Below are 26,719 nucleotides of genomic sequence, written 5' to 3'. Positions count from 1 at the left end.
CGTTGTGATGACACACTGTCCCACAGGCTGGTCCTCGGGGATGTCAGAAGCCCTGAAGACAAAACATGATAATATTAATTGATCCTCTTCCTGGCCAGATGGGGATGGAGCTGGAAATTAAAGTGGTGTCACTTCTTCTATAAGAGACATTGAAAGGCATTCCATAGAGAAGGGTCAGAGTTGAGTGAATAGTAACATGGGCTGGATAAATTATGCCTTTTTGGTTTTATCCATAAAAGCAAACCATGGTTAAAATGGGAGAGGGTTTGTTCAAAGCTCTGGTCAATAGTTCAGCCTTAATTACCTCATGAGGCGTTTTCTGGAGATTCTATCTGCCCCTAACTTCTTGAGTCTTCTAGTATTCCAGGAAGGAGTCTTCTCTCTTCCTAACTTCTCTTGGCTTGAGCATGCTCCCTCTGCACTTCTGTGTCCCACTGCCTCCATGGAGCTCATCTACCTCACTCAGCTAACTTGATTCTACTTCTTTTTCTGAATTTCAGCTCTTCTTGATATTAGCCTTCTTATAGTACACCAGGCTCTCAATTGAGACACAATAACCTTTTTAAAAATCCTAGCCTTGGGCCGGGCTGGGGTGGCTCACACCTTTAATCCCAGCACTCAGGAGGCAGAGCCAGGCGGAGCTCTGTGAGATCGAGGCCAGCCTGGTCTACAGTGCAAGATCCAGGACAGGCACCAAAACTACACAGAGAAACCCTGTCTCAAAAAATCGAAAGAAAAAAGAAAAAAACCCTAGCCTCCTAGCAAAGTTTAGTTTTAAAAACTAATTAAACTTTAATTTTATAATGTTTAGAGCATTTGTAAATAGAGAAGAGAGACAATAAGTGGTCCAGATAGGAAAGTTTGAAAGAAAAAAAACAAGCAGTAATTTCATAGCTATTCTTCTCAATTAAACATCTGCATAACCAGTTATGAGATTTGGGAGAAAAAAATAAAGATCCTCCTAGGAAAAGAATAAGCACACCCACATCACAGCATCAGTGAGAGTGGGACTCTCAACTCCTTAATGTCTCCATCCGCCAGTCCATACATCCCCTGCAAGCCATAAAACACGTCGGTGCGAAAATGAAGGCATCGTCCTGAAACAAATGGAGACTCCATTATCTCAAACATCAGACAGGCCTCCTGGACCTCATAGCTCATCAATATCTCTGTCATCTTAGTTTCCAAAAGCATCCTGTCCCATCAGAATCCTCCTGATTAAGCCATTGTCCTGAGATCTCCCTCCAGTTTTGCTTGGGGAAGTGCCCAGGGAAACTTGGCCTCACCAGTCAAATGCACAGCCTGCACCGTTTTCTGGGCTCCACCACTCTTGGTGTACCTGGCTCCTGGGCATCCAAAGTACATGGGCATTCGGGTATGTGTCTTCCTCACCGATGACACATGTGTTGCCAGGGAGCTAATTTGAAGATTTTATGGATAAAATAGATGTTTCTATTCCTTATTTCAAGACATGATGGTTGTTATGCATTTAAAATATTTTACTTGTTTAATTTCGGCAAAATCATAAAACTTGAAAAGATTATAGGGTAACACTGAAGGACAATAGTATCTTGCTGAAATTTCATGCTCTTCTTTGTAGCCTTTCTCCCTCAGACAAAAGACAAACAGAACCTAGTATCTCTGTTTACTCCAAAACCTTGTTAAAACGCCTTCTTTCTAGAAACTTGGGAAGCTAACACTGTCTTCACTAAACCAAGTTGATCTTAAACCTGAGATCCTTCACCAACAGCAGTAAGAGTGAGGCTGTCAAATCTCAAATCCAGTAAGGTCATTAGGAAAGGAGCAGCCATATGAACTGCCTTATGCAAGGTACATCAAGGCATCAGAGAAAGCATGGGTCATGTTTTGTGTTCACTGTCCCTGTGTGTGTTAATTGCTGCTCTGCACTGGGTATTCCTCATATAGTGACCCAAAGACTCACTGCGTTGGAAGAGCTAAGACTCATTAAAAATGCAGAATCCAAGCACATGCCTATATCCCAGCACTCAGGAAGCTGAGACAGGAGGATTGTGAGTTTAAAGCCAGCCTGGGCTATTATTATAGTGAGACCAGTCTCAAACAAACAGCAGAGTCCTGGGCCCGGGTCATTGGATGTCTCAGTGGTGATGCTTCCGATGCCCTAGCTTCTCGGGTACTGTGCACTCATGGTCAATGTAGACAGCTTCTCTTCATTTCCATCCCACAAGATTGTGAACTCTCCTCCAACTTCATCTGCTCCTGATTTTCAGGGTTTCTGTGAGTGAATATAACCAGTCAAGAATTGATGCCTTTTACTCCTTGGGTTTGAGGACCCGATGCTAGTGTGTGCTGCTTCCTGTTACAGAAAAGTCAGGTCAAAAAGTACCACCAGGGGCTGGAGAGATAGGTCAGTGACTCAATAGTGTATTAGTCTTGGAGAGGACTCGAGTTCAGTTTCAGCTTCCACTTTGGGTGGCTCGTAAGTGCCTGTAATTTCAGCTTCAGGAGGGCCCGTGCCTCTGGCCTAAGGGGGAACCAGCATTCATGTGCACATACCTCCATACAGACTTAGAGGAATACACATAATTGAATTACTTCCCGAAGGGATCCTAATTCAGGCACATTTAGTCATATACAACATACCAGTAGCAAATCCTAGTGTGGCATATTATGTTACTGGCTTCAGCTTGACCTTGACCTTAGCATAGCAGAAATTGGACAGTGGTTAATCAACACCCAGATGGACAGAGGCCAGTTAGCTCCAAAGTGGTCAGATGTGAATGTTAGAGCCGATCTGAGAGTCAAGGATGGAACTGTAGGGCAGAGCCAGAGTTAGCCACCAGACATCCAAGCAAAGAACACCAGAACTAAACAGAAGCATAAGAATCACAAAGATGAAGCTTGGACCAGCAACTGGAAGGGTAGCCAAGGCAGACTGATTACTGAACTCTCATCAGAATTCTGGAGAATCCGGTCTACTTTGAGTAACTTGGACCCAACTAGCCAAGGCTATAAGTCTCAAGAGAACCTCTTAATACCCCAGGCCCCTGGTTGCCTCTCATTGTAAATGATGTCTGTTTATCTGTACCTGGTGCCTTGAGTACCTAGTACCCTCGGGAATACAAGGCTTCATTGTCTAGATAACAGAAATGTTACTGCTGGCTGTGCTATCTGTGAGAAATTTGTATTTTTTAAAAGAAATGTATATTCTTGGCAGCCTGCTTACCATTTTCTCTAAGATTCTAGTCTGTTTGGAATGTGATACTGAACTGAGCTTGGATATATCAGTGTCCTCTAGAGCTGAGAAAGTAATGGAGCTGACTGTGTGCTATCACTGAATGTGACTATGTGTTTGGCCTCGACACTCAGTGGTGTTCTTGGGCCTCTTGAAATCATAGTATCACGTGCCTCCAGGCTCCTCTGTGCTCCTTGATGGGTGCTTCTCCTGTGTTCTCCCTTGACATTGCCTCTCTTCTTGTGATCACTCATTGTTCTTGTCGGGGACCTCCCCCATGTGCTGTCCAAATAGTTCTACCATATGCCTTTGGTGCTGGCACTCCCAAGGGTGACCCTAGCAAAATGAAAATGTATCAAATGAAGTCAGATCCCCAAGCAGTACTTGTAAGAGCCAACAGCCTTGTCTGAAGAGGTAGACAGACGCTAAGGTCCCTCTGATGCAGTGACATGGGTAGACCTGCATTCAGTTAGCACATAGTTATCTACTGTCAGCCATGTACTAGCCTGAATTGAGAACACTAAGGACAGCCTCAAGTCCAGAAGGAATGGGCTTCTAGGCAGGGCCACAAAGCCAATTACAGACCAAGTTGTCATAGGTGGAGATACACCAGATGTCTACATCACCAAATCCTAAGATCTCTCAAGCCAGCTAGTGGAACTTCCAGTGGATGGAGGGGCTGAGAACTAGAAAGTATGAAGGGAACCCTGCCCAGGAGTCTGTTGACCTCACATGGGCCATAAACTTGGACTAGAGATGTACACAGAGCAAATAAGCATGGTTCAGTGTAGGCTGACTGCTACAGAGCCCAGAGATGGGGGTGGGTAAGGAGGCATTGCATTTAAACTCAGGATTAAAAGATAAATGGAATTTCCTAGATTAAAAAAGGAGAAAACATAAATGTTGGGTAGAAAGACCTGAAACTATCTTATAAATCATTTTTTGAGATCACAGATGTATTCCAAAATGTTCATGTTGTCTAAAATATGACAACCAGAAAAATGGGTTAGTACTCTAAGTATATACATACATTCCAGGTATATTATAACTAAAAATAAATTTTTGCCTAGCATCTGTAGGTGCTCAAAAGAACCATTAACAAATCCCTGATTTATACTTCTGTTTATTCATTTTACACATAAAAAGTAAATTTGTTGAAGTGACATTTTATACCTGCTCAGAAATAATGACTGTGTGTTGATCTCTTAAAACTGTGAGTTTGTAAATGAGCAAACTTTCTGTAGTTCCTCACAGTCTAGGACTGGAAGTGTGGGTAAACAGTGGTCTGGGTTAGGTGCTAAGTGATTCTGAGAATGTTAACTTTTCTCCCCATTCATATATGAAGGAGAAGATTCTGGTCTTAGGAATGGCATGATATAGAACATCCCTCTGTTTTCTCTAATAAGGCTCCCTAAGGAAGGTGACCATGAGAGCAGGGCTTTGATAAAGGACACTGACTATATAGAGAGTCCAGAAACCAGACAACTGACCAGGAAGCCAAAGAGCCCAGAATGGAACCTGGAAAACTCACAAATATGTGAAAATAATACATTCAGTGGAATAATGAACAAACCAAAGGGGCCGCTGGAGAACTTCCAGGACAGCAGCAAAAACTCACAAAATACAGTGAGCTGTAAACATCTGCAGTGTACAGAGGGCAGTGAGCTGTAAGCATCTGCAGTGTACAGAGGGCAGTGAGCTGTAAGCACCTGCAGTGCAAAGGGCAGTGAGCTGTAAGCACCTGCAGTGCACAGAGGGCAGTAAGCTGTAAGCACCTGCAGTGCAGATGGCAGTGAGCTATAAGCACCCGCAGTGCACAGAGGGCAGTGAGCTGTAAGCATCTGCAGTGCACAGAGGGCAGTGAGATGTAAGCACCTGCAGTGCACAGAGGGCAGTGAGCTGTAAGCACCCTCAGTGCACAGAAGGCAGTGAGATGTAAGCACCTGCAGTGCAGAGGGCAGTGAGCTGTAAGCACCCACAGTGCAGAGGACAGTGAGCTGTAAGTACCCGCAGTGCACAGAGGGCAGTGAGCTGTAAGCACCCACAGTGCACAGATGGCAGTGAGCTGTAAGCACCTGCAGTGCACAGAGGGCAGTGAGCTGTAAGCACCCGCAGTACACAGAGGGCAGTTGTAAGCACCCATAGTGCACAGAGGACAGTGAGCTGTAAGCACCTGCAGTGCACAGAGGGCAGTGAGCTGTAAGCACCCGCAGTGCACAGAGGGCAGTGAGCTGTAAGCACCCGCAGTGCACAGAGGGCAGTGCGATGTAAGCACCCGCAGTGCACAGAGGGCAGTGCGATGTAAGCACCTGCAGTGCACAGAGGGCAGTGAGATGTAAGCATCTGCAGTGCAGAGAGGGCAGTGAGATGTAAGCACCTGCAGTGCACAGAGGGCAGTGAGCTGTAAGCACCCACAGTGCACAGAGGGCAGTGAGCTGTAAGCACCCGCAGTGCAGAGGGCAGTGAGCTGTAAGCATCTGCAGTGTACAGAGGGCAGTGAGCTGTAAGCACCGGCAGTGCACAGAGGGCAGTGAGCTGTAAGCACCCGCAGTTCACAGAGGGCAGTGAGCTGTAAGCACCCTCAGTGCACAGAGGGCAGTGAGCTGTAAGCACCCGCAGTACACAGAGGGCAGTGAGATGTAAGCACCCGCAGTGCACAGATGGTAGTGAGATGTAAGCACCCGCAGTGCACAAAGGGCAGTGAGCTGTAAGCACCGGCAGTGCACAGAGGGCAGTGAGCTGTAAGCACCCACAGTGCACAGAGGGCAGTGAGCTGTAAGCACCCTCAGTGCACAGAAGGCAGTGAGATGTAAGCACCTGCAGTGCAGAGGGCAGTGAGCTGTAAGCACCCACAGTGCAGAGGACAGTGAGCTGTAAGCACCCGCAGTGCACAGAGGGCAGTGAGCTGTAAGCACCCACAGTGCACAGATGGCAGTGAGCTGTAAGCACCTGCAGTGCACAGAGGGCAGTGAGCTGTAAGCACCCGCAGTACACAGAGGGCAGTTGTAAGCACCCATAGTGCACAGAGGACAGTGAGCTGTAAGCACCTGCAGTGCACAGAGGGCAGTGAGCTGTAAGCACCCGCAGTGCACAGAGGGCAGTGAGCTGTAAGCACCCGCAGTGCACAGAGGGCAGTGCGATGTAAGCACCCGCAGTGCACAGAGGGCAGTGCGATGTAAGCACCTGCAGTGCACAGAGGGCAGTGAGATGTAAGCATCTGCAGTGCAGAGAGGGCAGTGAGATGTAAGCACCTGCAGTGCACAGAGGGCAGTGAGCTGTAAGCACCCACAGTGCACAGAGGGCAGTGAGCTGTAAGCACCCGCAGTGCAGAGGGCAGTGAGCTGTAAGCATCTGCAGTGTACAGAGGGCAGTGAGCTGTAAGCACCGGCAGTGCACAGAGGGCAGTGAGCTGTAAGCACCCGCAGTTCACAGAGGGTAGTGAGCTGTAAGCACCCTCAGTGCACAGAGGGCAGTGAGCTGTAAGCACCCGCAGTACACAGAGGGCAGTGAGATGTAAGCACCCGCAGTGCACAGATGGTAGTGAGATGTAAGCACCCGCAGTGCACAAAGGGCAGTGAGCTGTAAGCACCGGCAGTGCACAGAGGGCAGTGAGCTGTAAGCACCCACAGTGCACAGAGGGCAGTGAGCTGTAAGCACCTGCAGTGCACAGAGGGCAGTGAGCTGTAAGCATCTGCAGTGCACAGAGGGCAGTGAGCTGTAAGCACCCGCAGTGCACAGAGACAATCTCAGATCAGTAGGCTTAGGTTCTACCCTAAGAAAGTAGAGAGCGAACAGACTGAACCCAAGTTAATAGGGAGGAGAAATAACAAAGATTACAGCAGAAATAAATGATATAGAGAAGACAAACCAGCAAACCATTGGTTCTTTGAAAAGACCAATAAAATGTCAGGCTTCTGCTAGACTGATGGAGACAGAAGGAGATCTCCCAACTGCTAAACTCAGGAATGCATACCCGTTGTTAGGCTGGCTAGGAGGGTGCCCTTCTTCCTCCACTGCTCCATGCACGTCTCTCTTGAAGCTGCATGGTCCTCAGTCAAGGGTATAAGAGCCCTGAGTTCCCTGTTAGCATCTCCAGGCAAGCTCTCAGGGTGTAAGCCTGGGATACCAGTGTTTGGAAGCTTAGGCAGGAAGATTGCCACAGTTAGAAGCCACCCTGGAAACACAGAAGAGCCTACCTCAAGAATTAATTAATTAACTAACTAACTAACTAACTAATTAATAGAACATACGCTCTGAGAAACTGTATGCTACAAACCTAAATCACCTGTGTGAGATACACAAATCCCTGGAATCACAAATTGCACTGCAGAATAGGCCTATAACAAAAAATGTTAAATAAATGACAACTTGCCATAAAAGCCAGAGCAGCAGCATTGCTTTCACAGTGGATCTTACCAAGTGTTTAAAGAAGAATTAGCAGCTCTGCTTCTTAGACTCTTCCAAACTGGGGTGAGAGAAGCACTGTTCTCCTTGTTCCTGTGAAGTCAGGACTACTCTGATACCTGAGTCCAAGGACTTGGCAAAAAAAAAAAAAAAACCAAGGGCCAGCAAGGTGGCTTGGCGGGTAAAGGTGCTTGCTGCCAAGGCTGCCGAGGGACTTTGATCCTTTGGACCCACATGGTAAAAAGATAACTAACTCTCAAGTTGCTCTCTGACCTTCATGTGTGTGTGTGCTGTGGCACATTTGTATCCACACAAATAAATAAATAGAAACACTGAAGACCAATATCCCTTATCTATACAAAAACCTTCATGAAAACACCAGTAGGATTTTACACCCTGAATTCAGCAATAGTTAGAGGGAATCATGTAACTGACCTGGTTAGCTTTGTTGCCAACTTAACAGCGTAGGGAGATCCTGTCCCAAAAATAAATAGATCGATGGATGGATGGATGGATGGATGGATGGATGGATGGATGGATGGGTGCTCTGAAAAACTGTATGCTACCAATCTATATGAAAAACTCAAGTTTGAGATGGAGAGGGAACCTCAGTTGAAGAGTCGCCTCCATCAGAAAGCCTGTAGGCATGCATGTCTGCGGAGCATTTGCTGATCTGATTGATGTAGGAGCACACCACTGTGGATGGTCCCATTCCTAGGATGATAGGCTTGTAAGAAGTGTAGCTGGATGTGAACCCAGAGCAAGCCAGTAAGCAGCACCCCTCCATAGTTTCTGCCTCAAGATTCTGCCTTGAGTGCCCACCTTGGCTTCCCTCGATGATGGCTGAAAAATGTAAGCTGAAATAAACCCTTTCCTCCCCAGCTTGCTTTTGGTCAGTGTTTTATCACAGCAGTAAAAATCAAAATGGGACAATGTCAGAACTAAGTGAGGTTTATCCCAGGAATGCAAGGTTGGTCTGACGTGTGAAAATCAGTTATATACCATTTTCATTCAGTAAGGGACAAAAACACATAATTATATCTCAATAGGCCTTAGCCTCCCAAGTGCCAGGATTACAGGGGCATGCCACTGTGCCCAGCTGCATGTTTTAATTTATGTCAAGGGACATGTTTTAAGCCCTGGTTTTTGGGGTGGGTATACTTATGCTGCTTTCTTATTACAAAGAACAGGAAGCAATAGGAGGTGAGGTACCCATAGGTTTTGAATATGATTATGTAATGTCAAAATTGTGGGGTTTCAGCCTTATTGAGATAGACTTAAAATAGAAATTAAGTACATTTAAGGGATACAGTATGACGCCTGATACATACAGTCACTGTGAAGCAGTTGGCCCAATCAAGCTACTATACCCATCACCTCCCATAGCTACTCATGTGTGTGTGCGCGTGTGCGTGTGTGTGCACGCGTGCATGCACGCACCCCTATCCTGTAAGAACCCTTGAGATCTCCTCATAGCAATATGAGGTATAGAACTCTTTGATAATAGCTTAATAGCCATGCTACATAATAGGTCTTCAGACTTATTTTACAGTGGTAAATTTGTACCCTTTAATCCATGCCTCCCCTCCTTACCCCACTGCCCACCCTGTAACCCCACTCTTACTGTCTGCTGCTCTGAGCTCTGCTTTCCTAGATTTCATGTAGAGGTGAGGTCATGCAGTATTTGTCTGCCTCTATCCAGTCTGCTTCACTTGGCTGTGTCTCCAGGTCAACTGCTCTTGTCACCGTGGTTAAGTTTCCCTTTCTTGAAGGCTAAATAAAGTTCCCCTCTCTCTCCCCTCTCCCCATCCCCTCTCCCCTCCCCTCCCCTCCCTTCCCCTCCCTTCCCCTCCCCTCTCCCCTCCCCTCTTCTCTTCTCTTCTCTTCTCTTCTCTTCTCTCTCTCTCTCTCTTTCTCTCTCTCTCTCTTTCTCTCTCTCTCTTTCTTAATCATTCACACACAAAGTGACATTAGTTGTTTCTGTATCTGGCTATTGTGGACAATGCTGGAGTGCAGGTGTCTCTTCAAGGTAAAGAACGTTTTCCTCTGCATGGGCACCCAGAAGTGGTATTGCTGGATGGTGTGGGGATTCTGTTCCTCATTCATCAAAGAGCTTCCACTTGTCCATGATGACTACACTTTACATTCCCATGATGTCCCAGAGTTCCTTTCTCCATATTCTTGTTAGCAATTAGATTCTGATATTTTGGTACTAGCCATCCCTGGCAGATTCAAGGTGGTATAGCACTGTAGGTTACTTGGTTTGTTTTGCTTTTGAGACAGCATCTTTGTATATCTCAGGCTGTCCTGGAACCCACTGAGTTAGCCCAGAGTAGCCTCAAATTCATGATCTTCCTGCCTTGGCCTCCAGGATGATGGCATTATAGCTTGTGCCACCATGCTGAACTCATTGTGGTTCTGATTGTTTTTAAATCACACTTTTAAAAATGGGACTGTATCATCATCCCGTTGTTTCAAGAGTTCATTTTTATGGCTTAGGGATTAGCTCAATGGTAGAATGCATCAAGCATGAGGTACTGGGTTTGGTCTTCAGTGCCAACACACACACACACACACACACACACACACACACACACCCTAAAAAATTTTTTGAGTTAGTTTTCACATACCTTTAAATCCCTCTTTTATGTTACTCAGAAACCCACCCCAGCAAACAGGACCATGCAGCTACTCTGAGCTGATTGGGTGACTTAGCTCTCTACCCCTCACCCCCAGCATCTGGGTGCAAGAACTCCATGGATTATGTTTTTTACAATCTTGACTATTGGTGCTGGAGAGATGGTTCTGTGGTTAAGGATGCTAACTGCTCTTGCAGAGGATCTAGCCCAGTTCCCAGCACCCACATCAGGTGGTTCAAAAACCACCTACAACTCCCCTTCTAGGAGATCCAGTGTGCCCTGGCCCCACAGGTATATGTACGTACATGGTATACTTAAACCAATGTAGATACACAGCTACACATAAATTAAAATAATAAATATTTTTATTTAAAAGTTGTTGACTATCCCTTATCACTCCTTACCCCTGTCAACCCAGAGACCAAGGTCATCCTCAGCTGTATAGTGATTTCAGGGCCATTTATCTCCTGGTAGTTGAGCTACAGGGGACTCCATCACAAAAAAGAAAGAAAAAGAGAGAGAGAATTCAGTTTGTTTGTCATCTATATAATGATTTCAGGTCTTTAAGAAATAAAGAAATATGTTTGTGGCTGGAACATAGCTCAGTGGTAAAGCCAGAAGAAGGCTTGGCTCTTAAATTTCTGCTCTCTTTGAGGCAGGAGGGAGAGGAAAGAGGAAGGAAGAAAAGGGGAAGGGAAGTCGTTCTCTGCAGATTGAGTCATTCCTGAGCTCAGGGTAACTAAGGAGGTTCTGGGCTGTGAGAGGAAAGGAGTGTTAGGGGAAAGGTTGGTGAGAGCGACCACCTAACAGCGCCCCTCCGAATTCCAAAAGTGCAGAAAGTGGTATTAACTGACTGCAGGAGGAACAACATCCTGTTGGTTTTTTCCTGAGTTTTGAAGCTAGCAAGAAGGGAAAAGAACAGCTTCCACCCCCTCTGCACCTTCCACAGCCCATGACTGCATATGTTCAAAGGAAAGCAGATCCCTAGCACAGCCCGCACAGACAGGTCAGGACCCACCCCTCCCTGGCAAATGGGGAACTGTCAGATGAGGTTTAGCTCTGGTGTTTGCAGCTTGCATGGGCTGGTGGTGGAGGCCTCAGAAACTGGAAGAGCCAGTGCGCCTGGATGCACACAATGGTCCTGTCCTCCAGCCCTGTATTAACTAGGCCTGTCTCACAATGATGGGAATATATATCGTTGGAAACCTGATACCCAATATTCCTCTTTTATGTGAGGCAGTCTTTAGAGACCTAAAACCTCCTTTGAAACGTCCAGTGTGTTTAAATTAATGCAGTTTGGCTGGTTTGAAGATTGCAAATAGGTTAAGGCTAGATTCTGTTAGTAATTACTTTCTTCTATTGACAATAACTGTTTCTTTAGAAATGACATTAACATTCTACAAAAACACAGCAGTAATCCAAAAGTTAATGTTCTGTTCACTTATAATTATATTTAATTCATATTTATGAGTTCATGGGAGGGAGGAATAAGAAAGAAATGAGTTAAAAATGTTACAGGAAAAACAATGTAAAAGAATTTTTTTCTCTGAAAAATGTTCAAAGTCACTTGAAGAAAGAAAAGAATAATTTTTAAAACAGTTATATAAAATCATATTTTACTGACTAATGCTGAAAATCTGTGTTTTTATGAATTCTTAGTGGCACTGAACAAATTCAGCGGAGATTTTTCTCCATATTTTTCTTTTTCCTAACCAAAATACTAACATATTTATCATTGTGATGTTTATTTCAGCAAGTCAGACTTGGGAGGGAGGATCCACATCTTCAGACCAAACAGGATATGTAGCTCTGTGTTGTTTCTTTGAATTGTCCACGAAGCCTGATGTATTATTAATGAATTAATTTCGTGGCGACGGAAGCCTGTGAATAGCGGCGTGTGAATGGGCAGTTGCCCGGTGGGGCCAGTTCTGGCTGCTGCCATTTACCATGTGTTGCACTATTGTGAAGTCTTCCCCAGCCGCAGGACAGTGCTCAGTTAATCCACCATGATGGGACCTTCACACCCTGAACCAAGTTGGTTGCCAGGGTCAGTCGCTGTGATGATTCTGCCTGCTGTTAGTTTTCCCTGAACCAGGGGAGATGACCGTGTGAGAAGTGAAATGTCCTCAAAAGAGACCACACAAACTGGTCAGCTTGGTGTTGGCCTCTGTTCCAGAATGGAGGCGGCTGTCTTCCTTCCTCCTGGAAATGGAAGCGTCTGGGCCCCTGAGATCCCTGATGTTCTGAGGTCCAGAGTAGCAGATGGCATTATGATTTTCCAAATCCTGGTGAACATTCTAACTGAACTTGTTCATTTCACAGTGTGTAGTTTTGTTTTGTTTTGTTTCATATCTCTCCCCCCTTTGTTCGTCTCATATTAACTAATTTTAAACTGATGCAGTATCTCCTTCAGCCAGATTTAAATTCCCTCCCTGTTAATTATTCTATGGAGCCAAGTGTAGCAGTTCCACATACAATCCCAAGCTTGCGATTGCGGCTGATGGGCCTTTGGGTTTGGTTAAAAATGTAAGCAGATGCCACCCCAGCTCCTTCACCACGAGTCACTGAAGTTCTGGTTTCCCCTTATCCCTAGCTTGCAGTCAGGTGGCAAAGGGCAGTAATTATTCTAACAGTCGAGTGAACATTCAGGAGGACACACCGTGTGGCGACTCGGACTCTGGGTTTACAGTGAATTCTCAGAGTCTGACTTGATGGTGTTCTGGCTTGTTGAGTTTTCAGGACACGGACCTGCCAGGTTCTTGTAGATGAGCCGCATGTGTATGGATCCGGGTGTCTTTGTGCATCTGAGGGGTCTGCAAAGAGGGATTGGTCCTCCATTTCAGACCCCACGGAGAGTTATTTTTTGCTCCTGTTTTTGCTCACTATAGCTTGTGATATAGCTTTCATCTAAAGCAGTTTTTAATCGGCTACAATCAGAACCTGGTGAAATGCCAGTTGCGTATATTAGCATGATAATGTGGGTCCTGGCTCCAACATGTGTAGCTGGACTTTTCCTGAGGAAAAAAAGCTTGACCTTACCAGTGTATGGAATTCAAGCACTATATGGGGACAAGGTAAAAACCACAGGTAGGAGCCGCTGAATAATTACCTCTAGACCAGCCCGAGCAAGAGACTTCCCACGAGGGTGAGCTCATTTAATGGTCCCTACAACTCAATCTTGTGCATGTCAGTGGTCACGCTTGATTATCTGAGCAGTGTTTTTATGAAACGCGTTGGGAAGCCGCGGAGTGAGGATTGTAGCGGGTTCTGCTTTCGTAATGAAACCCCATCACTGTGAGACAGTGTGCTTTCTGCGGCTGTGCCTGAGCTGCAGGCGAGGGAGAGGGGTGTGGCTGTGAGTGGGGGCGGGCATGCTGTTCACACAGGTACCTCTACATAGTGCCACTCCTGTAGCCTGTGAGCAGCAAGAGACCCAAAATAAAAAGGGAAAAGATGCTCGCTGGCTGGGAAGGGAGCCACCTCAGACACGGTTTAGAAAATGAACCCACTTTCCAGTTCTGTTTTCAAAGAATTTTCTGAAATACCCAATCTTTGCCATGTTTAGGAAGTCTCTATGTAAATCTTTTAAATAACAGCAAAATAATCAGACTAACTGATCTGGTTCATAGTGACATTAATGACAAGCATGTTTCTCTGTTTTCACTATTATATTGAGGAACTTCTAAAATGTATGTGACTGAAAAGCTATCTGTGACATCCGTTTCGATTACCTAAGATGAATTCCTTTAGACCTGTTGTTCTCTTGTATGACCTGGGTTCTTAGAAGCCATCTGGTGGTGGTGGTCTCTTGGCTAACAGCTGGTTCCCTTGACTGAAGGGTTTATGGGCAGGGTGGAGGTTTTGGTAGTGAGAATTCAGGCCTTCAGCCCCTGGTCCCAGGTCCATCCGAGACAAGTTAAATGAACTGCTAATGTCAAGCCAGACCCAGCAGACAGGACTTCACACCAAAATGCCCATGCGTGTCATTTGTCACATCTGGCAACCCCAGGCATGGGGTGACCCAGGGTGGAAATTGAATCATCCTTCACTCGCTCCACTCAGGCCTGATGTAGAGTGGGTGGTTAGGGGAGGACTCTGGGCTCCAGCTGAGCCTTCAGAGGCGTCCTCTCTGCCGATGTCTTCGCAAGCCTTGGTAATGCAGAGCCTCATTCCCACCCCAGTGCTGGCCTCGAACACTCCCAGGAATGGGCAAGTTCATCTCAGCATGGAATAAAGAATGTACTTCAGATCATGAAGTGGCCATGCTCTAAATAAACTCTACATCTGACAGTTGGACCTTGCTGACTGTCGGACAGTGCTGATCTGCTGAGGCATGGCTGGTCTGTAACAGGGTAGCTAACCAGCCAGGAACACATGTGCTCCTCTTCCTACCTATCTCCTCCCTTTCCTGGCAGAGCCGTGACAGCAAGAAGTGTACAAATAAGAACCTGAAGCACTTTTGAAATATTAAAACTTGACTAATTTTCCATAATGCTCCATAACACTTTTTTTAGTCTGTTTGTGCGTACGTGAACATGTATGCCTGTGTATTTATATACACATGTATGTAGGCGCACACACCTGTGTGAGCACTGCAGCTGGAAGAGGTCACTGGGTGTCCTGCTCTCATTTTTTACTGTATCCCTTGTGACAGGGTCACTCATTGAGCCCAGAGTGATGATGGCCAGCAGAGCCAGTGATCCTCTTGTCACAGCACCATTACCGCACATATGTAGGGCTGGGGATGCAGCTACATATGACAGACCACATCCTACTTTTTGTGCCGGTTCTTGGGATTTGAACTCATGACCTCATACTTGCACGGCAAGCCCTCTTATCCACTGAGCCCATCCACCCAAGACCTCAACTACCCACTGCACAGGAAGCTTTTGGTTTATAGACTGGCTTTTGTCTACACACATATTTAACAAAAAGGGGAATTCTAATTTTCTTCTCTTTAGTTGTTGGATTTTTATTTATTAAAGATGGGGTCTGTATATTCCAGGTTGGTCTGGAACTTCCTAAGTAGCCAAGGATAGCCTTGAACTTCTGACCCTCCTGCCTCTACCTTCCAAGTGCTGGGCTTGCAAGCATGTACCACCACACCCATTTTTTCGTGATGCTGTGGATGTAACCCAGGGCTTAAAACATCCTAAGCCAACACTGTAGCATCTGGGCTACATCCCTGGCCCCAGATTTTCATTTTTAAACCAACTGGGTTTCCTCCCCAGGAGAGCACAGATTGTCCAGTGAATTCTGCCAGTCATCACACAGAGGTGGCAACCATAAGGAATGAACAGTGAGGATCAAAAACCAATTTGGGATCTGACAGCAAAATGCTATTGTGCCTGACCTGAAGCCACTGGAATTACAAATAACCTTTGACCCAGCCCCATGAGTAGAAATGGCGTGATCTTAGAGAACTGTGATAATTAGTGTGAGCCACAGGATCTAACACTAGTTCTGTTTGGGCCAAGCCACAGGAGCATCAGACTTGAATTAAAAGACTTACCCTTAAATGTGGAACATGATTCAGTGTTAGCTCCATGTGATTCTCTAATGTTAACTACTTACTGTCTTGGTGCTGTAGCAATAATATATCTCAAAGCAGGCCAACATGGTGATAACATACCTTTAGTTCGAGGCCAGCCTTTCCTATATAAAGAGTTCTAGGACAGTCAGGGCTCTGTGGAGAGACCCTGTCTCAAAATAAATAGATAAAATAAACTTAGAAAGCTTCCTCTTTTGTGTATGTGTGTGAGGAGAGGGGTACAGGACATGTGTGTAAGGTGTGCACACGTGACTCGAGGCCAGAGGGGCTGTCTGGTCAGGAGTCCTTCAGTACTCTCCTCCTTCTTCCTTTGAGGCAGGGTCTCTTACTGAGCCTGCCACTCAACAGTTTTTGGCGAGGCTGACAGCAGCCGGCCTTAATGATCACCCTGTGTGTCTTCACCAGTGCTTGGGTTGCAGGTATTTGCAGGACGTGCCACGGGTGCTGGGGTCTGAACTCCAGTCCTCATCCTTGTGTGCCACTGAGTCGTGCATCTCTCCAGCCCCTCCCCCACTTGAAGACTTGACTGCATTTTCTTTAACGTTGGCCTTAGAACTCACAAAATTAATACCACTGCGGTTGTTTAGTTATCCCTCTGTCTTCCATATGTCAATAAGATAAAATCTTTGTTTGGAGGGACATCTGTTTCTGTACAACTAGAAATGTTGAGGGTGCTCTCCGGGAGTGAGGAAGGCAGTTGAGCAGAGGCCCACATCTGCCATCCTCTGGTGGTAGTGTCAGTCACCCCCGTGCCAGACTCATTGTCTTTGATGTGGTAGGTGCTGGCTTGAGAAAATTGTCATATGACTGAGAAAATATATAATTTACCGTTTGAGGTGGTACTTCATACTTATGCCTAGCAGTGTGTGAATGACCCACCACATTGTTGTAAAAGTCCATTGTCATCTTTAATTCTGCATGAATATAGAACTGAAGTCCTTAAAAGTATTTTCTAAACAAAGGCCCTTCAATCTCTTTCCAGTTGTGACAAGGCAGAAGTCTAAGAATTTGAGGTTCGAAGGAATTTTTTAATAGTCTTTTCTCTTTAGGCATTCTCAATATAGTTTTAGATTCACGTGCAGTTGGAGATGGTAGACATACCTACTTCCTCACTTACAGTTCTCATAGGACTAACATAGTATGGCAACCAGGAAGCCAGTGTGGGCACAGATCTGGGTGCTGGCTTTATTCAGATTTTACAATATAATGTGGTTAATGGTGGGGTTGGGGGCTTTAGAGATAAACATTAAATGGCATGGGTCCTTTCAAAGATTTATTTTTATTTTTTAAATTATGTGCATGTGTGCATGTCTACATAGATTTATGGATATGAGTGCAAGTGCCCGTGGAGGACAGAAGAGGGGGTCAGGTCCCCTGGAATTGGGGTTACAGTGCTAGGAACCAAACCTCTAGAAAAGCATCCCCATGCTCTTACATGCAGAGCCATCTTTCCAGTCTCACAGAGACTATTTTAACGCCAAGAAACATGGTTTTCAAAGGAGATATCCTTTTACAAAAGTGACCTCTCTTTTAAGTCAGTTGTTTCAAAAGCATTTTCTCATTTATGCTTTCTGTATCTGGAGTACCCACCTTCCGGCCCTTGTAGTCACAAGTGTGCTCATTGTGACTTACTGTGTGTGTGAGCTGGAAGCAGCTGTGGTTAGGACTAGATGTCTTTAAGCCTCTTCCTCTTCCACCTCAGTGAGTGTATAGGTACACACACACACACACACACACACACACACACACACACACACACACACACAGAGAGAGAGAGAGAGAGAGAGAGAGAGAGAGAGAGAGAGAGAGAGAGAGAATGCTTTTCTGCTGCTTGCCTTTTTTTATGCCTGAGTACCTTGCTGACAAGTGCTAATAACAAAATACCCAGAGAGAGAGAGTCCAGTTGAAGTTGGCACACATTAAACATTCCGGACTTGTCCCTTTGCTCAGAGATTGTGCATAATTAATAATTAAACAGTTTCGGTTGTAATGGGTTGACCTCCCTGAACTGTTCATTACTCACAAGGCAAAGGCATCATTCAAACTTTTTTCCCAGTGTCCTTCGCTGTTCTCTGGTGTGCGGCCTGCCTGTGTTCAGTTGTTTAGCAGAAGGGACTTACCAGATAGTTTTGAAACCTCTGAGACTGGCAGACTGTCCCCTGCATGCCCAGAACTGCTTACTGAACTGCTTCATGGCGGCTCCTGTCATTTAGCGGCTGCCTGCTCGGTGGCTGGATCCAGGTTGTGTTCCTTAGCAGGATTCTAAAGTTGTTTTGGGATTCAAGCCTCGGATTAAAGCTTTTGGCTAAGGTTGTGCCTACTCTTGTGGTCCAGACTTTCATGCTTAGATGCTTACAGAAAACTTGTAAACAAGAAATCCCTTATGGTGACATCCAGTACCCATTTGTATTGCCCATCCCTCCCGGTTTCCACCAGCATCTCTGAGGTGGTGGTGTACCGGCTTCTTCAGTCAACATGTGTGTTTTCCAATGCAGTTCTCCCTCTTGCCTGAGCCCAGTTCACAAGAGGATGTTTTTGATATGTAGCATCTCCTTTACTGGAGTCTCTGAATCCCTCGGGATGGGTCTCAGTCCCCTCCAACCCACCCCCCATGATAGGATGCTTTCCCTTCTGGTGCACCCTAGGGAAGCCAGAACCCAAATTTTAGTGTGTGCCTGACCCCCTCCTTCCCTAAAATTGGAACAAAATAACAAAATAAGCAGATTTTTTTTTTTTTTTTTTTTTGGAAGCTGAGGACCAAACCCAGGGCCTTGGGCTTGTTAGGCAAGCACTCTACCACTGAGCTAAATCCCCAAACCCTTTATTTTCTTTAAAAAAGAAAAAAGAATGACCAGGCAATGTTGGTGCACACCTTTAATCTCAGCGTCAGCAGTCAGAGGCAGGCGAATCTCTGAGTTCATGGCCAGCCCGGTCTACATAGTAAGTTCCAGGATGGCCAGAGCTGCACAGAGAAACCCTATCTAAAAAGAAGAAGAAGAAAGGAAAAGAGGAGCTTGAAAAGATCTCTGGAGCAGCATGAATGTTCTCTTCGTGTGTTAGCAGCCTGCTTTTGTGGACTCCCAAGCTCTCTGGGGGCCACCTTTGCCTCTGCGTGTGTGGTTCCCTCCACCCACCTTCTAGCCAGCCCTCTGCTTCTCAGAACAGCCTTCCTTGAGGCAGGGAAGAGACGTGGATTTTAAAATGAAAAAGGAATATGTGGCAGCATACACATGAGATGAGACTGTCCCCCACACGTCTCCAATGAGTGATTTCTTCCAGGCCCCTCTGAGATGAGAATCTGCTCTCTGTGGCTCTCCAAATTCAACATGGGCTGCTGTTTTCAGAAGTAAAATAAATTATTCACGGCCTCCACCCGGTGTTCCACAGTTTTATAATATGAGGGACATAACAAGCTATAATATTAGGTCTTAAATAAAATTAAATATCAGTACAAGGTGCTGCGTGTCTCATCTCCCTTCTGCTGTGTGAATGTGACACCTTCATCAAGCTGCCCAGTCTCTGACTCAGAATTGACTTTTGGCATTCCACCTTGAAGCGAAGGCTATGTTAGCGTCATGTTTTATACAGGAGCTTTGTAGAAATCCAGTCCAGAAGTTTAACCATCTTGGTAAATATTCAGCCACATTGACATTAAGCTTTATTTTCCTAAATACTGCCTTTGAAAACAACTACTCAGCAGTGTTTGGTGGCACACGCCTTTAGTACCAGCACTCAGGGGGCAGAGGCAGGTGGATCTCTGTGAGTTCGAGGCCAATCAGGGCTTCAGAGTAAGAACCTGTCTTGAAAAATAATAAATAAATAAATAAATAAATAAATAAATAAATAAATAAATAAATAAAGCGAGCAACTGCCACTCAGATAGTTGGAGTACCATGCATATATCCAAGAAAGAAAAGGTCCATGCAGGGATAATTAGAGGCATTTCTTCTTAGATCAGAGTTCTTTTTTTTTTTTTTTTTTTTTCATTTTTGGCTTTTAACTACTTTCTCAATCATGGTTGTTGAAGACACTAACATGTCATTTCTGGATTTTCTTTGTCTTTTTTCTGGGACAGGGTCTCACTATGTAGCCTTGGCTGTCTGGGAGATCACTATGTAGACTAGCTTGGCCTTAAACTCAAGAGATCCATCTACCCCATGGGACTGAAAGTGTGTCCTAATCACCACGCCCAGCTAAAAATGTCATTTCTTGACCCAGTCGAGACACACACACACACACACACACACACACACACACACACACACACACACACACACACACCCCTTCCCTCAGAGCAGACCAGGTCGGAAATTGAAACCTTGTTTTGTTTTTGCTTTTCAAATCACTGGGACGTCTGTGGCCATTTTGCCGGAGTGTCATGGAGGCCGTTCTGCTAATGTGGGTCTCTTCTCTTTTGAGTAGTCCCTTCCTCCTGCTCTCTGTATTGCCTGTGAGTGATGCTTTGAACTTGATGAGCTTTTATTCACACTCCTTCCCTTTGTTTTCTTTCCTTCTGAAAGGCTTTCTCTACTGATGACAATCTCAAGTCTGGAAGTGTGGCCATCCCCTCCTCTCTTGCTTCCACTGGATGAATAAATTCAGAGGGTGTCCTTGTAAAAGCCAAGACATATCTTGTTCATCTTCTCACACACATACACACACACCTTTTTTTTTTTTTTTTTTTTTTTTTTGGCTGCCTTGGCCCCCTCAGTTCCTTTTGATTTAATTGTATTTTCCAGCAGTTTCCAAATTGTTTGAATCGGAAACAAAGCCTTAATAAGAGTTCTAGTTAATTTTCTGTCTTGTAATTACCGATCTCATTTTTCTGATAATTGGCCACAGCAATTATATGTATATTTACTAATCACGTAGGAGGCTGTGCGGTTGTGTCTCTCTGCCATTGATAATGACACACATAGTGCAGAGGTGCTTTTATCTTCTTCTCCTTTCCACTACATCAAAGCTATTTCCTCTCGTTCTCCATAATGAATACATGCATGCATTTGACACAGTTGTGTGCTAGAGAAATTGTTTGGCTCCCACCAAATGCTGCATGCTCTGAGTTCCTAGCCTGCAGCGCTGGAAGGTTGTATGTAATGATATATTGCTCATCCAAATGGCCAAAGCACTCCAAAGCACAGTGAGATTAAAATAAGTCATTCCTTTGTTAATTTAAATAGGTGCATGTATCATACTTTGCGGGGCACTTTGTGTAGGGATGTCAGGGAGGGGAAAAGGCGCCGAAAGGTATTTTTAATAGCAAATGAGAATAGATGAGAATGGAGTCATTTGCAGCTGCCTACTTTATGTGGCTCTCTTGTTCCAACTGTAGGCCTAATGAGATGACTGTTGAAGCACTCTGCAGTGTAATTTCATTACATCCTGAGCTGCCACGCTATCAACACAGCGGCGCTCTCTGTCACTCGGGGAAAACCTCCTAAATTCTTAAAGCCTTCCTCTGCGAACGAACGAACGGCACCGGCTCCTCTCCCTGGGTCACGAAGCCCAGGCAGTTTTTGCTCTGTAGTTTTCTGCTCTCTCGGAGTCGCCCGCTCGCTCCCACCCACGCTCCTGGTTTTTTCCCCCGTCCGGGTCTCGGAGGTGGTCGTTTCCCATCACGTCCCCAATTCACGGGCTTCCTGACACACCAGCCGGCCCAGGCTGGCAGAAAGGCTGAAATGCCTTCTCAGGAAACAACTCACCCTCCAAAGTGTCTGTCTTTTAAATTAAAACACACAAAAGCACGGTGCAAATGTACAGCGAGGTGCAGGCAGTTAGGAGCAGTCAGATATACAAATAAAATGTAAGTAACAGGAAGTGTAAATAAATAGCAAATCTAGGAAAAGAAACAAAGGTCAGAACAAGAATAATTTCCCAGCTCTTTGTTAATTACAAGACCATTTGTGTGTTACTTAAATAATCATTAATTTCTCATTTACACTTTCCCTACCTTCCTTCCTACCCTGTGGCTATCATTGTCCTTTCTTCACCTCCCCCTCTCCGCCCTGTGCTTCTCACCATTGTAAAATGTGTGGGGCTCGAAATTTGGCATCTCTACTTCCCTGTGTGGAGGAGGGTTCAGCCAGTCCTTTTAATTGGATGAGGCCTTCCGCCATTCCAGCTCCTCGGTGAGGTGTGGGTGGAGGGTGGAAGAGGAAAAAAGGGGGCCGGGGGGGGGGGGGGGGGGGGGACGACGACGACAAAAACTGTTGTTGTGACTTTGGGTGACTTGTTTCCTCCTCCCTCCCAGGATTCACCAGTCCTTCCGCTTGGCGAGTTCTCGGAGCCGTTTGTACATTTCATCACTCAGTGGTGAGTCCCCGTTTGCAAGCCCGCCATGCCCTCAATGTAAATGATACATGCCATTAACTCCGAGGCTCCCTGAGACCCTGTGACTCTCCCTGCTTCCTTTTGGAGACGGGAGGGGCTTCTGGGCCTTGGGCAGCTGGGGCAACAACGCCAAGAAATTGTTTAAATTATGTAAATGTTATTTACACAAGGGTTGTGGGTGAATTTCAGAGCCCCCCTCCCAACTTAGTAAACTACTGAGAAGGGGAATCCTCCAACACAGGCACTGTTGCCGTCCTCTGAATTTTCTTCCCAATATACATCATTTCATCGCCCTGTTGATGGACCTGTGAAGCTTTTTTTAATGTAACCTCGTTAGCCATAAAACTGCCTGTTCCCGCCGGGCGGTGGTGGCGCACGCCTTTAATCCCAGCACTCGGGAGGCAGAGCCAGGCGGATCTCTGTGAGTTCGAGGCCAGCCTGGACTACCAAGTGAGTTCCAGGAAAGGCGCAAAGCTACACAGAGAAACCCTGTCTCGAAAAACCAAAAAAAAAAAAAAAAAAAAAAAAAAACTGCCTGTTCCTTAGCCAAAGCAGCCGTTTATTAATTCACCTGATTCTCAGTAAATACCTTGTCCTTGGGTCTATTTTAAACACAACCCTAGGGTCACGCCTCACTGAAGTTTGATGTTAAAGATCACAGAGACCTTTGTTGAGCCCACTCCAACCCTCGAGGGACTGAGAGAAAATCCAGGATTTTGCACAAGGGGTCGTTGGAGCCTCCTAGCAAGGCCTTATCATTTTACCCTGAAGAAACAGAAGGTTTTCAACCCAGGGTTCTTTTTCAGCCCTCTGCCTTTTGCCTCCCGGCAGGACACATCTTTCTTTTATTAGCCCTTTCTCCATGTCCCCAATCTTGCTGGACTTCAGTGGGGTGGCCTCAGGGGGCCAGTTGCTCCGCTGCCCTCAGGCTCACCCCAGCATGGGGAATTACCCCAGAGAGAGGAGACAGATCGGGGACACTGGAATGGTGACCTCCAGAGCAGGAGGCAGGACACACCAAACATTCTGAAACTCCTTCATAACTCCCTGGCTTCTCTCCCTCCTTCCCCCTTCCTGCAGGGTGCACAGGCAGCCCCTGCCAGGAGAAGCCGTTGCTCTGGGACCATTCAAGGTGGTGTGGGCAGCTGTTCAGAGTCCTCGCTCAACTAGAATGGCTGTGCACTGTCCCCTCCCCCTCTCATGATCCATCTGATGGTTACACAAAAGTGAAACCAAGAAATATTCCTTAATATAAATGTCAAGCTTTATCACCTTTTTGACTGAGTGTGATATGTTACCTCTTAATGAAAATGTCTCATAGGGTTTATATTCCACCAGAAAAGAAATGAGGAAGAAAATTTCCCCCAGATCTAAAAATTGTAATTGCTTCTATTTACTTAAAATACTTATGTCATATTCTGTAGCTTCTAGAAACTATTTTTACTCCAAAAATCTTTTGTTTTCAAAGCATGCCATACTTGGGGAAAATGCTTATTAATTAAACACCAGGCTCATGAGCTCTTGAAGCTCATTAGAACTGTGCGTTAGAGCCCTGGTCCAGAAACAGATTAATCTCTTAATTTCCTACACATGCAATTCCTGAAAACACTCAGAAGTACATCATGTCCCACTAGATGCAGAAATTAGGAAACAAACTGCAGTTTCGGGCTGCCTGGAGCCCTGACTTTGGGCATCACAGAGAGAGGTTGGATTTCTGCGTGGTCTCTGTGTGGTCTGAGACCAGCTTGGAGGTGGAGTGAGCCAGGCACCCGGGGAGAACAGTGTGTGAAGCTTTACCACCCTCCCATCCAAAACATTAATTGGCTGTTATATAAAAGTTTTCTGGAGACAAGAAGGGTAACCTGTGTTAAAGTCTCCACAGATGTCAGCTGAAACAGAAGGGATCCCGGGTAATAGCCTTGTTTTCCCAAGAGATACAGCTACTTTGGAATGTCAGATTAGGACTGTTACCAACTCCACTGGCGAGACAGCTTGAATCACTCGCTAATGGATGCAGCATTTGAGAGGTGCATATGGTTATTTATAGAGAAGGCAAATGTCCTCGATGTCATTAATGGTTCATAGCTATGGTTCTTGTTTACCAAATGATCATTAATTCTCTCTATTAAAAAAAAAAAGTATTGTCAGAAAATTCACAGTCTCTCTCCTGACTTCATCTCACAAATGCTCTGAGTATAGAACAAACATGGCCACAGGTAGGCAGCTGCCCACCATCACCTCTGTACCATTTGGTCCTTCATCACATAGCTAAGTACATGCAGCTGCTACTAATTGGAGCTTCTGGAGAGAAGACAGGAAAGAGTTTGCGTGAACAATGTAATTCTTTAAAGGGCTTAACTAAACTTAACTGTCTCACAACTGTGAAATGAATTAGCACCTTGCATCTTAGCGAAAATAAATGCAAGTCAAGAAGAGGTGTAAGGAGCCATCTCTGGTCTCGTGACATCGTCTATACTTGTGACATTTATTTACAGCTCATCATTGAGCGCCAGAACCAGAGGGTTTTCTCATGTGACCTGACTGTCACCATCCAAAACAGAACTATATTGTTCCTCGAATTTAAGATTGAAATAAGTTGGCAACTGAGTCAGGAAGAAGAAAATCCACAGTGATTTCAAAAATAGAATTACAGGACTAGAGGGATGGCTCAGTGATTAAGAGCACTTGTTGCTCTTGCAGAGGATCTGGGTTTGGTTCCCAGCACCCACAGAGTAGTTCCTAACTACCTATAACTCCAATCCCAGGGTATCTGACACCTCTTCTGACCTCTGTGGGCTCCAGGCATGCATATGCTACACATACGTACATGCAGACAAACACACACATAAAATAAATAAAGCTTTTAAAAAGAGAATTACAATAACTTATCTTTACTTCAACAGTAACTTGAATAAAAGAATTCTGATTCACAATGTCCCCAGAAGTCTGACTCAAGACCAGCATAAGATCAGGAATGTGTGTTAGTGCTTTGGACAAGCATTGAGCTGATGGATTTGCTCTTGGTTATCTGTTGGCTTAGCGGCCGCACCAGCATCCGCTGATATTTTAACTACCGTCTGCACCCTTTGGCCTGCCAGCCCCAACTTAGCTCAGCCATGGCAGCCAAATGTAGGTTTTAACTAAGTCTCTATCATTCTATGTACCAATAAAGACTCGGGAGTCGGATGTTGGGGTAAAAACCTGCTAGATCAGAGAAGCCGAAAAGCAACCAGCTGACCTTCCTTTCTGGCCAGAGATCCAGCAAGAGAAGTGTCTCTCCACTCCCCCAAACAGAAAAGACCGCTGAATGTCTAAGTCCCTCCCTACTCTTTCCTGTGTGTCTCTATCCATATTCCTGGCTCCTCTGACTTCTCTGTAGCTAATTCCTGTCAACTAGTGTCTGGCTCCACCCCCTGGTCCAAGGATAACTTTATTAACACAGTCTTGGAGTTTCACACTGTGATCAAATATCCGGCAACATTTTGCAAACATTCAAATTCCAGCAGAAACAGGGGTGGAAATTAACAGCAAAAAAAAATTATAAATATGAATGAGGGTCTTTTGTCTTCCTACTGCAGCATGAGGAAACAGCCCAAAGAAAGACCAGCACCCGAGGAACTGATGGTAAGTGAAATCTTCTTAAGTGTCTTAGAGTTCTCCAGGTCAGGGTTTATGTTCAGCATTACAACAGAGCCTGGCGTGAGGGCTGGAGATGTGGTTCACTTGGTAGAGCACTTGCCCAGCATGCTCAGAGCACTGGGATCCATTGACAGCACCTAATAACCTAGCATGGTTGTGGCATTTGAGAGGTAGAAGCAAGAGGATCAGAAACTGAAGGACTATCCTTGGCTCTAAGTGAGGCTAGCCTGTGATACATAAATCTGCCCCAACCCCAGCCTCCTTAAAACCAGGACATTTAAACAATCTATAGTCAACATTACTTACTTTATTGGGTAGGGTTTTTCTTATTTTCTTTCCGTGCTGGAGACTGAACCTAGGGTCTCCTGCATACCAAGCAAGCACTCGCCTACTGACCCATATTCCCAGCCCTGGGTAGGTTTTTCTGAAGCTCAGACCCTTGAAGTTAAGTTTCACTTTTGAAAACCCCACCATTTTGAAGCTTCATGAAGAACTCTCGTCATCTGCTTCATTCAAGGGTCACAACTTAGTGCATTGGCTGTTACTGCCTTTCAGAAGTCCCAGGGCTGGTAACAGAAGACAGCAAAAGAAGTTTGTAATGCGTGGTGCGGTCCTCCGGGGAATCGTGAATGTAGTATAGGATCCTCTTGATACACGTGGAATGAAATGAGATCAGTTCACTGTGAATCTTTGGTCTTTCCTCAGAAACAGATACAGTGAGGTGGCTGGTGCTGTGTTCCCAGCTCCAAGACAAGCTTGCTTTGATTGTAAATGACAGTTTTTATTCAAGCAGGGAAAGGAACAGAGATGGTCCCTTTTCAATTCCCAAATGGTCCTTCACTTACTACCGACCGTTGATGGGTGTGAGCAGTTAGAAGGGTGCTGGGTGGAGCGTTAGTGACAGTGAGTGTGATCTGCTCTGCCTGGCCCTTGGGATGCCTC

The 26,719-nt window shown here is 45.5% G+C and overlaps 1 protein-coding gene across 3 annotated transcripts in view; it reads left to right on the top strand.

Moving 5' to 3' along the window:
- Map2k5 (mitogen-activated protein kinase kinase 5) overlaps positions 1 to 26,719 on the top strand; it is a 256,460-nt gene that overhangs the window by 197,908 nt on the left and 31,833 nt on the right. For all 3 annotated transcript variants that reach the window (XM_052763441.1, XM_052763433.1, XM_052763451.1), the window contains 2 exons: positions 22,059 to 22,120; positions 25,717 to 25,762. In XM_052763441.1, coding sequence (XP_052619401.1) covers positions 22,059 to 22,120; positions 25,717 to 25,762 — 108 coding nt within the window. The remainder of the gene's footprint in view (positions 1 to 22,058; positions 22,121 to 25,716; positions 25,763 to 26,719) is intronic.

The sequence above is a fragment of the Peromyscus californicus genome, unplaced genomic scaffold (assembly GCF_007827085.1).
Source record: "Peromyscus californicus insignis strain IS unplaced genomic scaffold, ASM782708v3 Scaffold_11__1_contigs__length_118956290, whole genome shotgun sequence".
Classification (NCBI taxonomy): domain Eukaryota; kingdom Metazoa; phylum Chordata; class Mammalia; order Rodentia; family Cricetidae; genus Peromyscus; species Peromyscus californicus.
This window is presented reverse-complemented; position numbering and strand designations above follow the sequence as displayed.